Here is an 18,454-nt window from a genome sequence, read left to right as displayed (position 1 = left end):
TTATAGGGTATCAAATACTCTATAATAATCCAAATTATAGGGTATTTCTGTGTTGTAGCTAATGCTTATGTAGTAGAGTAATGGAGCCATATACACATATAAATACACACTTCCTTCATGGTTAGACATGCCATATAATCATATATTCTGCCATTGCCTTGTATTTTATAAAGATTATTCTTGGGATCAGAATTTGGTATCAGGAAGACATTTTACCCTGTTGTAGCACTGGCATGGACAGTGCGGGTTTTTGCCTTCCTCTTGTAGTGATGGGCATGCTCTGCTTCCTTGAGTATATTAAATAAAATACTTCTGTCCTTGCAGGTCAGGACATTGACAGTGCCCTCAACCCTCTGCTTTACCCATGGCAAGTTGGGATGTTCTTGATGTTTTGGGGTATTGTGCTTGGCAGTTGTGAATGAGGGTTTCTTGTGCAATTTTAAGAATAGATTAGACAGATGCCTCTTTCGGATGGCTTAGTTAGGGATGATCCTTCTTTGGATCATTCCTACCTAATTAATCTTTGGGCATTAATGCATACAATCTTTGGGCTTAAACTAGATGACCTCCTGAGGTTCCTTCCAGGCCTATTTTTCCATTATTCTATGAATGTTTTAGATATGTAAAGAAAATATTCCCATATTTCCCCCCTCATTTCCTCAACCATAGTCCTCTAAGCTGGCCTTCATGGGCAAGTTCCTTTGCTCACACAGTGTCTTTATCTTGCTTAGTCCTTGGTGTGCATAGATGTATTATAGATTGAAGGATAAAGGCTTTAGCTACCATGGGCCAAATTCAAAACAAGATGCAAGTGTGTAAATGGGACAAAGGTGGAGGTTCAAAAGTGTGAGCAGAATTATATATGTATATCATAATATATATTCCAATCAGCAGCTGCCTGTCCTTAGTTGGTGTTTACCTGTTTGACCTAAACAGTCCCAGAAAATCTGCTTCTGTGTGTGCCCAGAACTTCCCAGGCTGTAGCGGCGCAGAATCTCTTCCCCGTGAAGCTCCCCTGGCATCCAGGAACTAAATGGAGGACATCCTTTTGTGGACCTGCTAGTAGGTGCCTAGACTCAGGAATGGGTTTGGGTTCTGGTCCCAAGGGGACAGAGGCTGTTCCATTGCTAGTCTGCTCATCGGGCAGGTTTTTCAGAGGCATCTGACATCCAGCATGTATTATATAAATACTGAACTGTGGGGACTGACTACCTAGAAGTTAGATGTCACAGCATCAAACTCATAGATGTCCAGGTCATTTATGGGCTCCAGGCCCCAGACTCTGTAGGTGATTCAAAGGAACAGAAACATGCCTCTAATACCTCAAGCAATAATCTAAAGCAACTCTTCTTGACATAAAAAGCTTCATTCTGAAGATGGAGAACTGGTGTTCATATTTACTAGCCCAGGGTCACACAGAAAGAGTGTAGCAGGAACAGAAATAAAACTATGATTTCTGGAGCCTCAGTTGAGTGTCTTTATTATAATCGAAGCACACTTCTGATTCAGAGCTAGTCTCCTGTTTGAGGTGCTATCACAAGCCTCAAAAAGATGGATTAGAAGGTAAAGCACAAGTGTGATGGTCAGAGATAAGAGATAAATACCATTTATCATATGACTGCAACACTGTATTACGAAGGAGGAAAATTGAATTTTGTAGAACGCAGGGTTTTTCAGTCACCTTTACAACAGATATTTAATGCAGTGTTTACAGACGGTACTTCCTGCTAACCGAGGGGGTGAGCGAGAATGATTTCTGCCAGGGGTCCAAAAATGTTGGCGGCCTTAACTTTACACAGATTGCTCAGGAAAGTGCTGACATTGAAAGAGGTTTTCTTTCCAACTAAATTACCTAACTTCCAAGAACTTTTCAAATAAAGATTTTACAAATGATGTCACGTTGCATAAAAACCTTGACAGCTGCTAAAGTGGGATGCCGATCCCCAGCAGACTTAGCGTGTTTTTCAGCTCTGATTTTTAGTCGAGGCTATTTTTCAGGCATTGTCATGTCTAAGTCTGAGACATTTCAAAGAAGTAGTATATTCAGGAGCAGCAGTCTTGGTGGAGAAGTAGTTGACTAAATTGACAAAAACAAATAACAGCTGTTCTGGGTGGCTTTTTTGTTTCGTCCCTTCTCTAGAAATATGTCGGAAGACAATAAAAAACCAAGAATCTGCAAAAAGTTTGCAGCAGAAGGTCAGATTTTGAGCAAGGGAAACTCTGAAAGACAGGTACATTTAACCACGCAGGTTTTGTTTAGGGGATTGTTGCAAAAATGCCCCATGGAACAAGGGAGACATTAACTAGAGCAGGGTTGTTTTGTGCGTAGCATCAATAGTCTAGTGTATCAGTTAATTTTGTTTTGCTATACTGTGATTTCACAGATTTCATAGACATTAGGGCTGGAAGGGACCTTGGAAGATCATCAAGTCCAGCCCCCTGCCTGAGGGACAGGAAGTTAGCTGGGGTCATAGGATCCCAGCAAGATAAGCATCCAAATTTCTCTTGAAGGCGTTCAATGTAGGTACTTGAACCACCTCCGATGGCAGGCTATTCCAAACCTTGGGGGCTCGGACAGTAAAGGAATGCTTCCTTATGTCCAGCCTGAAACGGTCTTGCAGTAGCTTATAACTGTTCAACTTTACAGTGATACTGTAGCTATTATTTAGCAAAGGCTGTAAATTGGACGTACAGCATTTATGAGGAGGGAGGCATGTAGCCCAAGGGTTGGAAAGAAACCAAACTGAAGGGAATCAAAATAACACATTTTTGAAGTGAAGTAAGAAGTAACAGCAAGAGGACTAAGTGCCAGATGTGGTGGGTATTGATCATCTATAGAAATACTGGCTGGAGGAAAGGGAGAGGAGTTGGCTTTCCAAACAGTTAACTAATGTTAAATGGTGCAGTAGTACTCTTTGACAGTCATTTTTTTCACCAAATATAAATGGCTAGATGTTCTAAATGTTTAGTTCATCAATTGATACCATAATACTTTGCTTGATAAGCATATACAGGTAAAATAAACTGAGAAATTTGCAAAAATCTAAAATTTGCTTTATTCAAAATGAAATGTTGTTACTGCGCAGTCATTTAGTACTTGCTTAATCAAGTACTAAACGACTGCTCAGTAACCAGCATTACTGTGCTGGTACATCAAAACTGTTTCTCTGTTTAAATGCTACTGCACAGTAGCTCGTTAGTATTGTGCATTAGCGTCACTGTCACGGTTCATGCCTAGAGACACTACAGCACCTTAGCAACAAGCTATGGTGCCTTATAGAGCTATGCAAAACAGCACTGTTTCGTTTTGACTTCTGTTTCAAAGGGACAGTGTTTCGTTTCGTTTCGAAGCACTGTTCCGTTCTGTTTAGTCGAAACTGTTTTGCTGTTTTGCTGTTTCGCCCATAGACTATAATGGGGAATCATGAAAATGCCTATAACTTTGTCATTTCTAGCCTGATTCAGATGAAAATTGCAGCCCCTTCTGAGGGCATGAAGCCTACCAAGTTTCAAGGAGATAGATGCAGGGGCTTTTGGGAAACTGTACCTCAAGGTGCTGACAAGCAAAACTCGTGTGACTTGCCGGCAGCAGCAGCCGCCTCCTGTCATCCCGCATACAGATCTGGGGGCCTGTACCCCCGGGAGAGCTGTGGGGCTGTGCTGGACTCTTCCCAGGGTGTAAGCCCCTGGATCTGCTCAGGATGACAGGAGGCTGCTGCTCCCTTGCTACTTCTGTGTCCACCTGGGACTGGCGAGGGACGCAGCCTGCACCACTGCTGAGAAGACTGGTGCTGCTGCTGGCACCAGGCAGCAGCGGCAGCCTCCTGTCATTCTGCATGCAGATCTGAGGGCCCATGCCACTGGGAGGAGTCCAACCGCTCTGGGAGGGCAGTTTGAGCTTCGTGGGGCTGGTGGAGCCGCTCGGAGCGCAGCCCTGGTTCTCCCTGCCTCCAACCACTGGGCTCCACTCCGAGGTGCTCCGCCATCCTCATAGAGCTCAGCCCAGCAGTGGGAGGTGGCGGGAGATCCTGTGGTGGAGCCGCTCAATGCAGCCCTGGCTCTCCCCTGCCTCCCACTGTCAGGCTGAGCTCCAAGTGGCTTTGCCTGTCCCACAGAGCTCAGTCTGGTGGCAGGATGTGGCAAGAGAACCAGTGGCAGAGCCACTTGGAACGCAGCCCTGGGCAGTGGTTCTCCTCCACTTCCTGCCGCCAGGCTCAGCTCCAGGGGGCTGGCAGAGCCACTCAGAGTGCAGCCCAGTGGCAGGAGGCAGGGGAGAGCCTGGACTGCATTCTGAGTGGCTCCACCAGCCCCACGGAGCTCAGTCCAGTGGCAGGAGGCACGGAGCAACCCTGGTTGTCTCCTGCCTCCCGCTACCGGGCTGCTTCAAAACTCGAAATGTTTTGAAACTTTCGAAACATTTTGAATGCCCTAATTTTGTTTCAAAGCTGTTTCAAAGGCTGTTGTTTCATTTCGATTTTGCTGTTTCGAGGTCAAAATGCATCAAAACACGTTCAAAACAAAACACTCGTCAACATTTTGCACAGCCCTAGCACCTTATCTCTTTGCAACTGCACTGTAGCATCTTGTGTAGATGCACCCAGTGTGTTTTAAACCTTTGTTCTGTCTTCCCCAGTTCTGTTATAGAGGTTTGTTCGATAATTTATTAAAGTTGGTTTCTTTTATTCCTAAAATTGGGCTGTCATTTTTAATTGCAGTTTCACATCAAGGGTTGTTTGCAACTTCATGGCTTTAGCTGACTTGGGGTCTCATACCTCCTAAGCTTTCAGAGTGTGATTTTTTTTCAATATTACATTCTGCATTTTCATAACTTTTATCCATTGATCTAAAGTTAATTCCTCAAATTGCGTGAATAGTTCCAGTAAGATGGCTTAAGCTGTGAGGCCTTCTTCAAAGTCATAAAGTAAGTGGTAACATGGTCCCATGGGCAGTGGAGGCCAACCCTCCAGTCTACCTGTGCCCCTCACTCTTCATTTGGAACTTTATTGCTACTTTTTGAACATAGACAATATCATTGGGGAAGTTATCATATTTGGCCCTTCGTTAGTGACTCAAGATTTTGGACCCCTTGAGATATTTTAATGTTAAAAAGAAGGGGTTTAGGGACTACAGAATCCACAGTAAAGTAATATGCAATTATTTCCATTGAGTATTTCCACTGAATGTGCCTCTCTCTATCTGTAGATGGAAGTTTAGAAAACAAAACATATGTAACTCTGAAATGGCCACAGTGCATCACAACAATTGTCCATCTACTAATATCCTATCTTTAATAGCAACTTGAGTCAAATATTTCAGGAGTGTCTCAGCCTGATTTTGCTGTCACTGCCTTTGTTGAATTCAATGGTTCTCCACGAGATTATACCAGTTGAAGTCAAGTTTAAGCCTGAGAATGACTTCCTTCAGGAGATGGTCTTTGACACTTCAAAATGTGTTCAGTGGTGTTGCTTGACTTGCTTGTACATTATGAAATGCAACATGAGGAATTAAAACACCAGGGATGAGCTGGAGCTTACTTGACTTAATTATCTCTTATTGTTCTGTTCTGAAAACAAGCTGCTTATTAAAAGTAAATTATTGATCATTAATTTATTTAATCCCATATCAGATTTGGTTATTAAAAAGTTATTTTATGCACATGAGTTTTAGAAGTTCCTGTCTTGCCAACTTAAATAATATTAATTTTTTACTCTTATTCCCTGTATACAGAACTAACTTCAGAAAGATTTAATTACAGACGCAATAGTTGCTCTGTTTTATCCAAACATTCTCTCTTGATTCTTCAAGGTGACAGGCTTGAATAAGTGAACAGGAAGCAGAAGTCCCCAACCCTTTTAATTAAACATTTGTTATGCAGCTCAAAGATGTATTTCAAAAGCTGCTATTTCAGAAGTATATGTGTGTGTGTGTGTGTGTGTGTGTGTGTGTGTATGTGTGCGTGTAAGTGTAATGTGTGTGTGTATATATATGTGTGTGTAAGTGTGTGTGTGTGTGTGTGTGTGTGTGTATATATATATATATATATAAAATTAAAAAAATATTCACTTCATTACCTCTTACTATGAAGAATGTCGTGTGGAATGTATTGACTATTGATTGGTTTGTGTGTTAATTATTCTTTTGATCTCTGAAAGTTGACCTCAGTAGAAATTCTGTGTCTTGTATTGGGGGAAAAAAAGCATTTGTGGCACAGTTAGTTTTTATCTCATAATAAATTACTGTATTTTGCCACATATCAGATGCCCCCAAATAAGACGTGCACCTTATTTTTGGAAATCCAGAATGAAGAAAAAAGGATTGTCCCAATATTGTGGCTGTATAGAGCAGGAGCAGAACCTAGTCTTCATCTCAGCTACCTACTTAACCAAACTGGTCTCCATAGTCTCCAATTTTGAAAAGAACTAAGAATATTCTGTGAGAGACCAGGAGTAACTAAAAGACAGGAAAATTGCCAGGAAAGGGTTAGCTTGATTAGTGGAACATCAAGACTATTAGAAAGGAGAGACTATCAATAACACCTGTGGAATGAAGAACAGTGATCCATTAAGTCAGTTCATTCCCTCAGCTGCCTGAGTAGCTATGCCATTGCTGCTGTTGAAGAAATAATTGAACTTTGGTCTCCTTGAGCAGAGCTCCTCTTAGTAGCATTTTAAATTGTGGACACCTTTTCCACTTCTTCTGGCAGCTGTGTTTAAAGAAAAAAAAAGAAAAACCAGCAGCAGCTATGACAGAATTCTGGCATCTGCCATTTGAGGTGCTAGAAAAACACCGAGATGCTTCATTCTGGGTTTTGAAGTCTACTACGGGACACCTGGAGGATGGCATTTCTGGGCCTAATATGCAGGCACCCACTACTTTTTATTTGTAGGGGAGGGGAGGAAGGGGAGCAGAGGGGAGATACTGTTCCAGATTTACACTGACGCATTCAGAGTCTACCTTTAGTTCTGTTTTGGGGACCCAAGTCCTTTTTAGAATCTGAATATAAATTACGTCTCTTTACCCATGTGTTCAGATGATTATATTTTCCCCTTCCATACCATTTTGTGGAATATCCATTTCTGGAAGTGTTTAAGACCCACCTAGACAAAGCCTTTGCTGGCATGATATAGTTGGGGATGGTCCTGCTTTTAGCAGGGAGTTGAACTAGTGGACCTCCTGAACTTCCAACCCTGATTTTCTATGTTTCTTTGATTTTAGTCATTACATAGCAAAACACAAGTATGTATATATTGTTCTTCTTTTTCTTTTTCCCTTGTGAATTAGTTTTTCAACTCTGTAACTCATGTCTGCTCTTCTGAACTTCATGTGCTTCTGGCAATGCACATCAAAGCTGATTTGGGGAGTAGGGTGCCATCATGAAATATTTACCTACTTTTCATTGAAATGTTGGTTAGCTAGTACAGAAATAAAAAAAAAAAAATGTTTTCAAAGCATGTTGCAAGAATATGTTTTTGTTGCACAATCAATTTATGCGTCCTAGTCATTTAAGTTAGACAGTAATGAGCAATGGGCCTCCCAAAATGAGTGTGAATTAAAATGTCATTATAGAAGAGAGTTTATTGAATTAATCCATGGCATTCTTAGCTGTTTGCAAGTTTTATAATGTTCTTACTATCTTCAGACTTTTGAATCATTAGAAACATATTCTGAGATCTTGGTGAAATTTGTAAATTACTTGATTTTTATTAGTTGAAATGGTTTGTATATATTTCAGAATTATGGAAAAAGGACACACAGTGCTTATTTCACAATAAAAGTTTAACAAGTTTGCCAACAAAATGTGCGTAGTTAGCAACTCTGATCTTGCAAAAATGTTCTATGTGTTTAAGTAAGTAGTTCAGTCTGCATGTTGAGACTGTGGACATTGTTATGCATTACTTTTGGGTGGCTCCTGGAGCTCTTAACCCCTGGATTGTCCACACATTAACACCTTTAAGTGGCTTTAAGCATTTGTTATGCAGCTCAAAGTTATGCCACTCCAGGGCAAGATTATCTATTGATCTGCATAACCCAGTTCCTGTTCCAGTAAGGTGTGGCCACTCCACACAGATGTACCATTCAAAATGAAGGTATGATTGCAAGCTAGCAGTAAGCTTATCAACACTTCTGCAGCTCACAGTGTAATATGTAACAAGGCCCTATAAAAGACTTGGAATAGTTTGGTTCAAGTCTGATTTTAGAGGGGAAAAGGGCAATAATAATATCTGAGATGATGTAATCTATATATTTTAGTGTGCAGAAAAAATGAAACATTAAATGTACTTTTAATATCTGAAGTAGACGCTAAGGGTGTGTACACACGTACTAACTTTGTGACAGTTGAGTCAACTTAACTTTTTAAAGTCAGCTTAACTATCAAAGGGTACACATGTATGTGGAGCAGAGTTGACTTAAGTGTGGCACAAGATAATACACTTCCGAGGTGTATAATCATGAGTTGCATTAATTAATTTGACTTAACTTGCAAGATGGATGCCACCATGTCAAGGAGCTGTACATGTGTACACTCTGACATGGCTTAACTTAAGTCAACTTAGTTAAGTCACCTTATTTTAAGTCAACTTAGTACGTGTATCTGCAACCTAATATTCTAAAACAGGGGCAGGCAATTATTTTGGGCAGAGGGCCGCTTATTGAGTTTTGGCAAGCTGTCAAGGGCTGCATGGGTAGCCTCACCCCTTGACAGGTGCCCTGCTTCCTGGTTGCCATCTTGTGACCAGAATTCCCACCCCCTAACCCCTGACTTTTGCCACCAGCAGTGCCTCTCCTTGCCCCCGGCAGTACTCCTTTCAGCAAGGGGTTTTGCCATCTCAGAACCAGAAAAATACCAAATTATATTCTAAAAAGTGATCATCTACAACATTCATTAATTTGATTTAAAAAAAAAAAAATGTCCTGATTTACATGTGTTTGTTTAGTATATGCAGAGGTGACTTCACAACAACTTAAAATTAATCTTATTCTTGTATATTGTGGGGGGTGGGTATAGGTTTGTGGGTGTGTGGGTATGTGGGTTATGGGTGGGTATGGGGGGAGGGTGGGTGGGATTTGTGTATGGCAGTGCAAGGGGAGGTGTAGGTGCATGTGCATGGAGGGGTGTGCGTGTGGGACTCACCCTTTGAACACACACACACACACACACACACACACACACACACACACAGCCCCTGTGCCCACAGACATACATACTCTGCCCCATGCCTGCCAATACATGTGTACACACATACACACCCCTACCAGCACAGTCCTGTGCTCTGTGGTCCGGGGATGCAGCCGGGAGTGGTGCTGGAGCAGGGTGGGGGCAGGAAAGCAGGGAACAGGCTGGGGGTGGGCGGGGCTGGGCTGCTCAAGCCTGTTGAGGGCTCCCGCTGGGTCCTACTGACCCTGGCTCCAGCCAGCTTTGACAGGGAGCTGGGGCAAATAAATATTAATTTACTAAATTTTTTAGGGGCTCCGCAGGCCGGATAGAATCGCCTGGTGGTCCAGATCTTGGCCGCGGGCCGTATTTTGCCCACCCCATTCTAAAAGTATCACAGGATTTAAATTCAGATATTTTTTCCCCTAACTAAAGAGTGTTAATGATGCATTGGTTAAATTTAATGACAGTCCAGTTCTAAGAACTTATTTTACAAAAAGCTCAAAATGGTCCCATAATTTCAAATGGGTTATGAGCTTTGTGTTTCATGCTGGGGAATAATGAGACATATCTTCCTTCTGGAAAACACAATGCCTCATTGTTAAAGTAGCACCTTCTTTGAGACAGCAACTGAAAGGTAGTACTAAAAAACGTATGGTATCTGCATTGGAAGCATTTTAATTTAGTAATCATTTTAAAGAAAACTCTGGAGACTAGTTCTCTCTTACGCTATTATAGATTTATATCTATCTGTTTAATGATCTGTGTGAAATGACTTGCATCTCAATGCATTTTCCTTTAGACAGATGCCTGTTTGGCAAATCTAAGCAGCACATATATCAGCAATCTCAACTGAGTTTCTAGTAACTATACGGAACCTGGCAAACTTGTTTCATAGACGCATCATTTGGAATTAAGCAGTCTGAATTCTGAATGCCTAGGCTCTGTAATGAATAGGCCCTATAGAAAACACCAAGTAAAACCTTTAAGTGAAAGCTATTAACTGCCTACTGGTGAATAAACTGTTGACTTCCAAAGCCTAGGAGCAAGTTTTTTAAAGTGTATGGAATAAGTAATAACATATTTTGCCTTTCTCCCTTATGCAGGTAAACTATTTCACATAGACTTTGGTTACATTTTGGGCCGTGACCCTAAGCCTCTGCCTCCGCCAATGAAGCTAAATAAGGAAATGGTTGAAGGTATGGGAGGCACGCAGAGTGAGCAGTACCAAGAGTTCCGGAAGCAGTGTTACACAGCTTTCCTGCATCTTCGAAGGTAGCAGTGAGACTTCTTTGTTACAGTAATTTAATCAGCAGTGTGGACTTTCCTCCCTAACAGGAAAAATGTACACATTTATGTCAGTGCTTGAGCGCCTTAAAAAGAGTTTGTGTACAAGAGTTAATTCCACTTTTGACATGGATTATGCTCTTGTGGCATTGGGCAGAAGTAGAATTCTACACTTCTATTATAGGATCTCAAATGTTTCACAATTCCTAAATTAGTTTTTCAGCAACCCTTCAGGAAATTAAGTGATATGCTCTTACATTGTCTAGCAAAATCTTGGAGAGTTCCTGTTGGTAGCTAGATATATATCTGGTGATTCGTGATAAAATACATAAACTTTCATTTCTTGATTCTTGTGTCTGAATTTAGAATAACAACATCCAACGTCTGTTTTTTTTTTTTTTTTTTGTTGGTGTTGTCTACATCTTATTTCAGCTGAGTTGGATAATTTCAGTCTGGTTTCTACAGGATAAATATTCACCTCCAAATCCGTCTTCTAATTATGGCAGTAGTGATGTTCGTCTGGCAGTATGTACAAAGGATTATATAAAGCATGGAGATCAAACTTTCATTCATCTCTAGAACCTTATTAGTCCAAGTTGAAATGCAGCCTAGAAGAAGCTTGCAGTAAGGCTAACTTGTGGGCAGATGGGACTAACTTGCACTGTTAAACACCACTATTTCTATGGCCCAGCGTACTTCACAGTTAAATATATTAGCCCATAATCTGTTCTGCTGTTAAGATGTCTAAATGGTACCTACACAGCTTTTAGCTGTCCGAGTCATTAAATGTAGTCTTAAAACCATCTTGTGCAGCAGGCACAAAACTAAGACACGCATTATTTATGCATCTCCATTTTGGCCTGAAAAGATCTCTAAGAAATTAAATTTGGACCATGTATGCATGCTTAAGCTGCCCAAAACATCCGTGTAGACATCTGCCTCCACCTAAGCTCAGTTGCAATGTATTTCTGCCTGGGAGAACATAAATTCTGGGTCAACCCTGAAATATTTAGACTGAAAAAAAACCCACCCCATGCAGAGTGATTGATGCTAAGATCATGCATGTAAAAGTGAAGAGGAGGAGGAGCAGAAGCCATTTATATCTTTTTTGCCGAACACCTTAATGGATAGTGTGCCTGTCCATCAAGTGGGAGACCTGAGTCTCTATCTTGGATTAAATAGCCTTTGTACAAAATGCATTAATAGCATTGGAAGCAAGAGTCAAAACCCAAGACTCTTCCCTTCCCAGAGGAGCCACTGTCCACCACTCCCATGCTGTCTTTCAGATTCTGTGACGCTTGCATTACTTTCTGCCCAGTAACCCTGCTTCAGTCAATGGTGTGAAGGGTGCCTTTGGCACTGCCTAGCCCATAGTCTGGTGTTTAGGGCACTTTTGGTCTGTGGGAAGCGTGGGTTCAACACCCCTCGATCACCTGCTTTCTAGGCAGGTGGCCTAACAAGTTGGGATTTGGGCAAAGAGAAGGGCTCCTCTTCCTTTTCCCCACTCTTTTTTATTTTTTTTACACTGAAGTCAGTGCTGCCAGGTAAATGCACTGCTTAGGTAGACCCCACTTTTAGTGAGCCAGATCCCATCAGGATGCCCCTCTCAGAATCATAGAAAAATATGGCTGGAAGGGACCTCTAGAGCTCATCTAGTGCAGTCTCTTGCCTGAGAGGGTTGGATCACACTGGATTCCAGCTTGGTAGAAACATATAAAGTTACCCCATTAAACCAGTGGGAGAGCTGTGTGCCTCCCTGGACTGAATAGCAATGCTCTCTGGAGTCACAAATGTAGCCCGGTGCCAGAGCAGGAGATCAGTGTGTCCCTGTAGGGTAGAAGAGGATTAGCTCATTAGCTTTATGGGTGCACACTGAGAAAATGGAAGAGTTATATATCTCAATGGGAAGAACAGCTTGCCATCGTGATGGAAGGTGTGTAGTTTTGGGGCTACCAGAAGCAAAGACTTAAGTCATTTTATCAGGAAAACAGCATCTGGGCTGTTGCGTTATTTGTCCTCTGGGTGGCAGAATGACTCAGCTTTGCTCTCCTATTCTGGCTGAGCAGTAAGCAGACAAGCAAGCTCTTGATTTGCCAAGTGATTCAGGAGGGCTTTCGTGGAAACAGAAGAATTCCGCTTTAATATCTGGATTGTCTAATATAAAACTCCAAAGCCTGGAGAGAAATATATCTAACAGTGGTGATCTTAGGAGGGGAGGCAGACAGGATAATGTGAAATGATAGCTGAAGAAATGTAAAAGGTGCTCTGTCTTACTGAAGGGAGGAAAGAAGGGAGCTGTCTTATAAACTGTCATTGATAATGGATTAGTAGCAATTCAGCCGAATGAGAAAACAAAGGCAAGTTATTAATCAGCAGGCCACAGTAACTTCTTTTCCTCCAGGGAGTGATCATGAAGGCATTGACCTGTATACTCAATACATAAGTATTGGTCAAAATTAGTTAATAGAACTATATTATATAACATTATTCCATGTTACTCCCTAGCACATTTCCGTATATGCTCGTATGGAGAAGTCTTGCTTTTTTTCTTGTTATGATAAACTTAACTATTTGAATGGAAATACCTGCAAAATATGTCAACTATTTGAATGGAAAGAACTGTAAAATAAAAGAACTAAGATATATTTGTAAGTTATATCTGTAAGATATCTGTAGCAAGACTATATGTAATGACTGATCCCAGGGTGTTGTTCGCGAATAATGATACAGTAATTTTTGTACAAAACTAATTTCCAAAACAAGATGGCTTCAGTTGAAACCACAAGGGCTGTGGCTTTTGAAGATAATGGACTTCTGTCCAGGGCATGCTCAGTTTAATATGAACAGATTTGTGTTATGCAGATACAACACACTACTCCCAAGAAATCTATCTTCTTAGGGTTTCAAGATTGAAAGGCATAAGGACAATATAGATCTTAAAACACATTTTTAAAATCTTTGGTTCAAAAGTAATCTGAAGCATATGAATCTAGCCACCTAATGAAAAACAATTAGAGATTGGATGATTGAGCTGTACTTGAGCATGGTGGAATTAGCTGTACGCAGAACATTTTTAAAAAAATCAGGTTCTTTACTGGGAAAAGAGTAAAGTTATGATTTGTGTGAGTAGTCCAGTAGAAATCTCATTTTCATCCTCTGTTTAATGCTTCTCAGAATGAAAAAATCCCTATCTCATACTATATCATAGTAAAGTAAAACTTTTTAAGGAATTCTGGGGGAAGAACAAAATTAGATAAGTTTTGAAGTAAGGATGATTTTTTATATTTAGAAAACAAACAACAAGAAAAGTAAGACAACCTTGCCTACTTCCACCCCCCTTCTGAAACACTGCAACATTTCCCAACTCCTTTGGCTCATATTTCTTCTCCAACAAGTGTTGGCTCATAATTGTCACCTTGATTTTTGCTAAGGAGAGATGGTTTGTTTTTCTGATCTTTTGCTGAACAGCTATGTTTGTTCACTGGTTCAGAGACTTATTGCATTATGCAGTATTATCTTATGATGAACGAGGTCTGGGAAACCAGGGGATCAGCAGAGTAGGCTGTAGGCCTTCATTTAATAATGTACTTCAGCCCACAGTCAAACACCTTGCTGAATCACACCTGCACTGAGCAAGCACGGTAAACTCTAGGTGTGGGCACACGTTACATTTGTAGCACTACAGATGCCAGTGTACCAGGACTGGGACTCCATGGTGGAACAGCAGCTCTCAAAGACCGTCTACCCTTTTCTTCCACCTGAAGCAGCCTCTGCCCTTGGGTGTCATTGGAAGCTTTTCAAGCTGTCTTTGACAGCTGTTGCTTTCCAGCAGCTGAGCAGTGGCAGCCAGCTGGTTTCCCAGGCAGTCATTGCGCTGACTGCCAGGGTCTCTTGGGGTCAAGGTGGAGCAACAAAGTACCCCCTGACATCGCCCGGCTGGAGAGCACAATCTCCGAGGCAGCATTAACATGTGTATGTCCCCGTAGCGCTTTGTTTTTATAGTGTTACAAATAAATGTGTGTCTATAACCTCCATCTCCATCATGCCAAGAAAGACAAATGCAAGAATCAGCTTTTCTTCTAATATGGAAATAAATATCAGGGTTGTGTTTGCTGGCAATGATAAGGAAAGGCATAATTTAAACAGAGAGGTTGTCCAGCTTTCCAGCATGCACACAAGAGTATGTAAGAAAGAAAAGCAAAGGGAATCTAGAAGAAAAGCCAGATGCCTTTCAAAAACATTGGTGTTGTCTTGTTTTGTTCTTTATTCAGTTTGGATATTCTGAATAAGATGCAGCATGAATTTAGAGTCTTGAACTGCTCAGCTGTTTGCTGAAAACTAGTTCAAAAGGTTCCATTTCTCTACTTTCTAGTTCATCAGCAGTCCTGTGCAGTTGGCCATTTGAAATAAAAACCACAGCAAAGAGCTGGAACACCTCATTGGCCCTTTATCGGTGTTTATTGTAGATGCGTATCCCCCTCTCATTTTTGCAGAGGGCTGAGAGGGACCTCAGCATGAGAAGAATCTGAACTCTTACTATGTTGTTAGTCCTGGAAGTTGAAATATCAAAACTTAAAATTAGTTTTGCCTACTTCATTTTCCTGCTTCAAATCTAATGTGATTTTTAGCAACCGAGTAAGTCTTCTACTCCAAGCCAGTGATTTGTGCTTGATAACATTTACAAACTATTTCTAAGATTTCAAATTGTATACAGATATTTTCTTTTGGCACTGTAGCATTACTAGAGGGACACTAATCATGAACGCCACGACAAGGTAGGCAGAAGAGGGGAGAAAAATTGCAAAATGATAAAAGGAATGATGGCATTATTAAAGTCCAATGTGATTGTACTTGCCAGAACTGGAAATGAATAGGATACACAAATGAAAAACCTTTATATGCGCTTTGCAGTGTGCTGGATTTCTAAACTCTTACTGGTCCCTTGGTGTGGTGCAGGCCTCTACATAGGATCAGTGTAATATTTGTTCCTCATGTGAGCTCACCCTTGTATTGAGGAATTGAAGCGCCAGTATGACAAGGGCTTTAAAACAGTTTTTGGAGAGTTGAAGAATATACGAATCCTTATCTTTCTATTTTGAAGGAAGAATGTATGACTTGAAATTAGGAAATAGAAGACAGCTTGCATGGTTTACTGAAGAGCTTAAAGGCTCACCTGGTTTAGGATCCCAATCTGGGAAGGTGCCAATAATAGCAAAATAAGATTAAAGTTCAGGGACATTTAGGACCTAATGCATGTGTGATTTAAATTTCATAGATTTTCTTAGATTTCATAGACATTAGGGCTGGAAGGGACCTCGGAAGATCATCAAGTCCAGCCCCCTGCCCCAGGGGCAGGAAGTCAGCAGGAGTCACAGGTTCCCAGCAAGAGAAACATCCAAATGTCTATTGAAGGCGTCCAGAGTGGGTGCATAAACCACCTCCAGTGCCAGTCTATTCCAAACCTTGGGGGGCTCGGAGTATTTGAAATACTCCATAAGCATAAGGAGTACAACAGCTTTTGTTTTAAAGAAAGCTGACATTAAAGCTAACTACAGACAGTAAAAAATCCTGAGGCTGAATCAATTCAATCTTTGTAGGTTAGGATAAACTGCATAGATTGAACCGATAAGTAAGTGAACAGACATTCGCTTTTGATTCTGGAAATGCAGCCACAAGCCTGCAGCGACCCAGGCCGGAGTGCTAGAGCATGCCTCCCTGCTCAGCTGGAGCAGACAGCTTGGGCCAAGGCTAGTCCAGCCACCCACCCTGCGAAGGGAGGAGAGAGGGTTTACAGGGGAGGTGCAAAGCATCCTGGGATGTTGGGGGACTGTAAGTTAACTTCTGTCCCAGATCTCCTCCAGATTCAAGTTAAAGTCTGATATTGCATCCATCCAGGTTTATCTTAAATCAGTTTCGGCCATTTTGAAAGTGGCTTATGTGCACTGAACTTCTGTTACGTTACAGATTTGAACCAGTTTTTGATCACGTGTACTGGTTTGTGTGTAATTTCTGTCCCTAGCCTAAAAATGTGAATTTGTCTAAGGAGTTCTCATAGGTATGTGGTGTTTTTTTTGTTTAATGTGAAACAAGTGCCCCAGAAAAGGTAATAGTAAAGGAAACAGTTGGAGGGGCTGCAACGCAAATTCATGCTAGTTAAGTTTAAATGGGAAAGGATAAGGAGGTCACTTGTGCTGAACAGTGATGCTGCAGCAGGAACATTAAGCAGGAAGCGCTTACCTTCTGAAATAGTATCAGCCTGGTCAAGAAAGAGAAACAAAGAGTGTCAAATTGCATTTCAGCTAGCTGAAGTTTTTTAATAGTTTTACAGTAAAGAGAAAGCATGAGCATTCTTGCTGTAAAACAAGCATGAAATATAAGATGTATTTAAGAATCGTGTGCCTGCCTATACAAAAGGAGGCTGTTTGTACAATAGATGGTAGAAGTGTTAGCATGCAGATAACAATGGTCTTGGGGCCCTTTAAAGCACTGGGCATTCCTAAATTAAAAAGTACCCCGTTCAGCTAATATACTTTACAAAAGTTTTAAAAGCAGGTGTTCAAAATGTATTTTTAGCTGGCTTCCAGTGATCAGACAGATTCCTGAGAACAGAAATAACAAAAACAAGAGTCTTCTAGAGAAAAGCGTCTTGATATATAATCAGTCAGAAATGTCTTATTTTGGAAACTTGTGATAGCAGTAAACCTGCCTACACTGCAGCTGCTTGGTTATTTGTTTAATTTATATTCCCATTGTAGTGTTTTCATTGTGCTTTAGCACAGTGGTTCTCAACCTTTTCAGACTCAAGGCACCCCTTGGAAAATGCCAGTTCTTGGCTTTCGCTCATTTTTTGACTGCAGAAAAATAATAGAGCAATTCTTCTGTTACAAAGAACTCAGACCACAGAAGGTCAGGATGTTTTTGACACTATGGATTCCTCTTTGAAATCTCGGGGTTTATATTGTGACTCATTTGTAGGGCCCCTTCTGCATGTTCAGGTAAAGGCACAATTAGATCTAATGCATGATCTACACAGTCAGCAGAGGAAGGCCGGGGTGACTGTGGGATTGCATATTAGAGCCAATTACATCTTACTGTCAGTGTAGAGGGAGCCCAATCTTGGGCTCCCCCTATGTTGATGAGAAGCAGACTCCCACGGCTGGGAGCCCCCTTTGCTGATAGGGCTCCCAGGTGGGGGGACCACACGCAGCTGGGACCAGGGCTGAGAGCTGTGTCAGTTGTGGGGACTCTTAGCCCCTAAAACCATGGGGTGCTGTTGTGGTTTTCCAGCCATGGGGATGCGTGGAATTACCTGTGGCTGGGAGATCAGAATAGCTGGGAGATTGCAGCAGCTGCAGTCTCCCAGTTACTGTTGTGATTGTCCCCACACCACTGTGGGTGGGAGACCACATTGACTGCAGTTTCCCAGCGTGGGGGGTGTTGTGCTCCCCAGCAGCTGGGAGATCACAGCAACTGCAGTCTCCCAGCTACAGCACTACCTACACGTACAAATTAAAGATGGATGGAAACCAGCTCTGAAGTTATTACACATTTTTGAGCAATAACTTTATAGCAGGTTAAACCTTTTTGAGGTGCAGTAGTTCATTTGCACATGTAGCCAATCTAAATTTATTGCCCAATTAACACAATCATTCTGCAATAGAAGTAACATGTAGTGAGCACCTAGGTGTTCACATACCTAATGGCCTAATATTGCACAGCATGCTTAAATGAATCTTAAAACATCCCAGCAACCCCCTGGTTGAACATCATTTCTTTAGAATCGGAAAATTATGCCCCGATCTTACCATTTTAGCGCTGACATTTTGAATATCAATTATACAGACTTACAGCTTGAATTCAGACAAATGAATGATTACATAGATGGAAGACACTCAAGGAAAATCACTATGCACTGCTAGTAATTTGGTAATGCCCTTTCTTCTTGAGGCTTTATTAAACTTGCATTTCAGTTTGGTGCTAGCAAACATTTTATACCGAAGATAAATTTTTTGA

At 41.4% G+C, this 18,454-nt stretch overlaps 1 protein-coding gene across 2 annotated transcripts in view; it reads left to right on the top strand.

The window, feature by feature from the left end:
• Nucleotides 1–18,454, top strand: part of PIK3C3 (phosphatidylinositol 3-kinase catalytic subunit type 3) — a 130,111-nt gene that overhangs the window by 74,336 nt on the left and 37,321 nt on the right. For both annotated transcript variants that reach the window (XM_014593937.3, XM_059725305.1), the window contains exon 22: nucleotides 10,261–10,429. In XM_014593937.3, coding sequence (XP_014449423.2) covers nucleotides 10,261–10,429 — 169 coding nt within the window. The remainder of the gene's footprint in view (nucleotides 1–10,260; nucleotides 10,430–18,454) is intronic.

This window comes from Alligator mississippiensis, chromosome 3 (genome assembly GCF_030867095.1).
Source record: "Alligator mississippiensis isolate rAllMis1 chromosome 3, rAllMis1, whole genome shotgun sequence".
Classification (NCBI taxonomy): domain Eukaryota; kingdom Metazoa; phylum Chordata; order Crocodylia; family Alligatoridae; genus Alligator; species Alligator mississippiensis.
The sequence above is the reverse complement of the archived record's forward strand: the minus strand, read 5'-3'. Positions and strand labels throughout refer to the sequence as shown.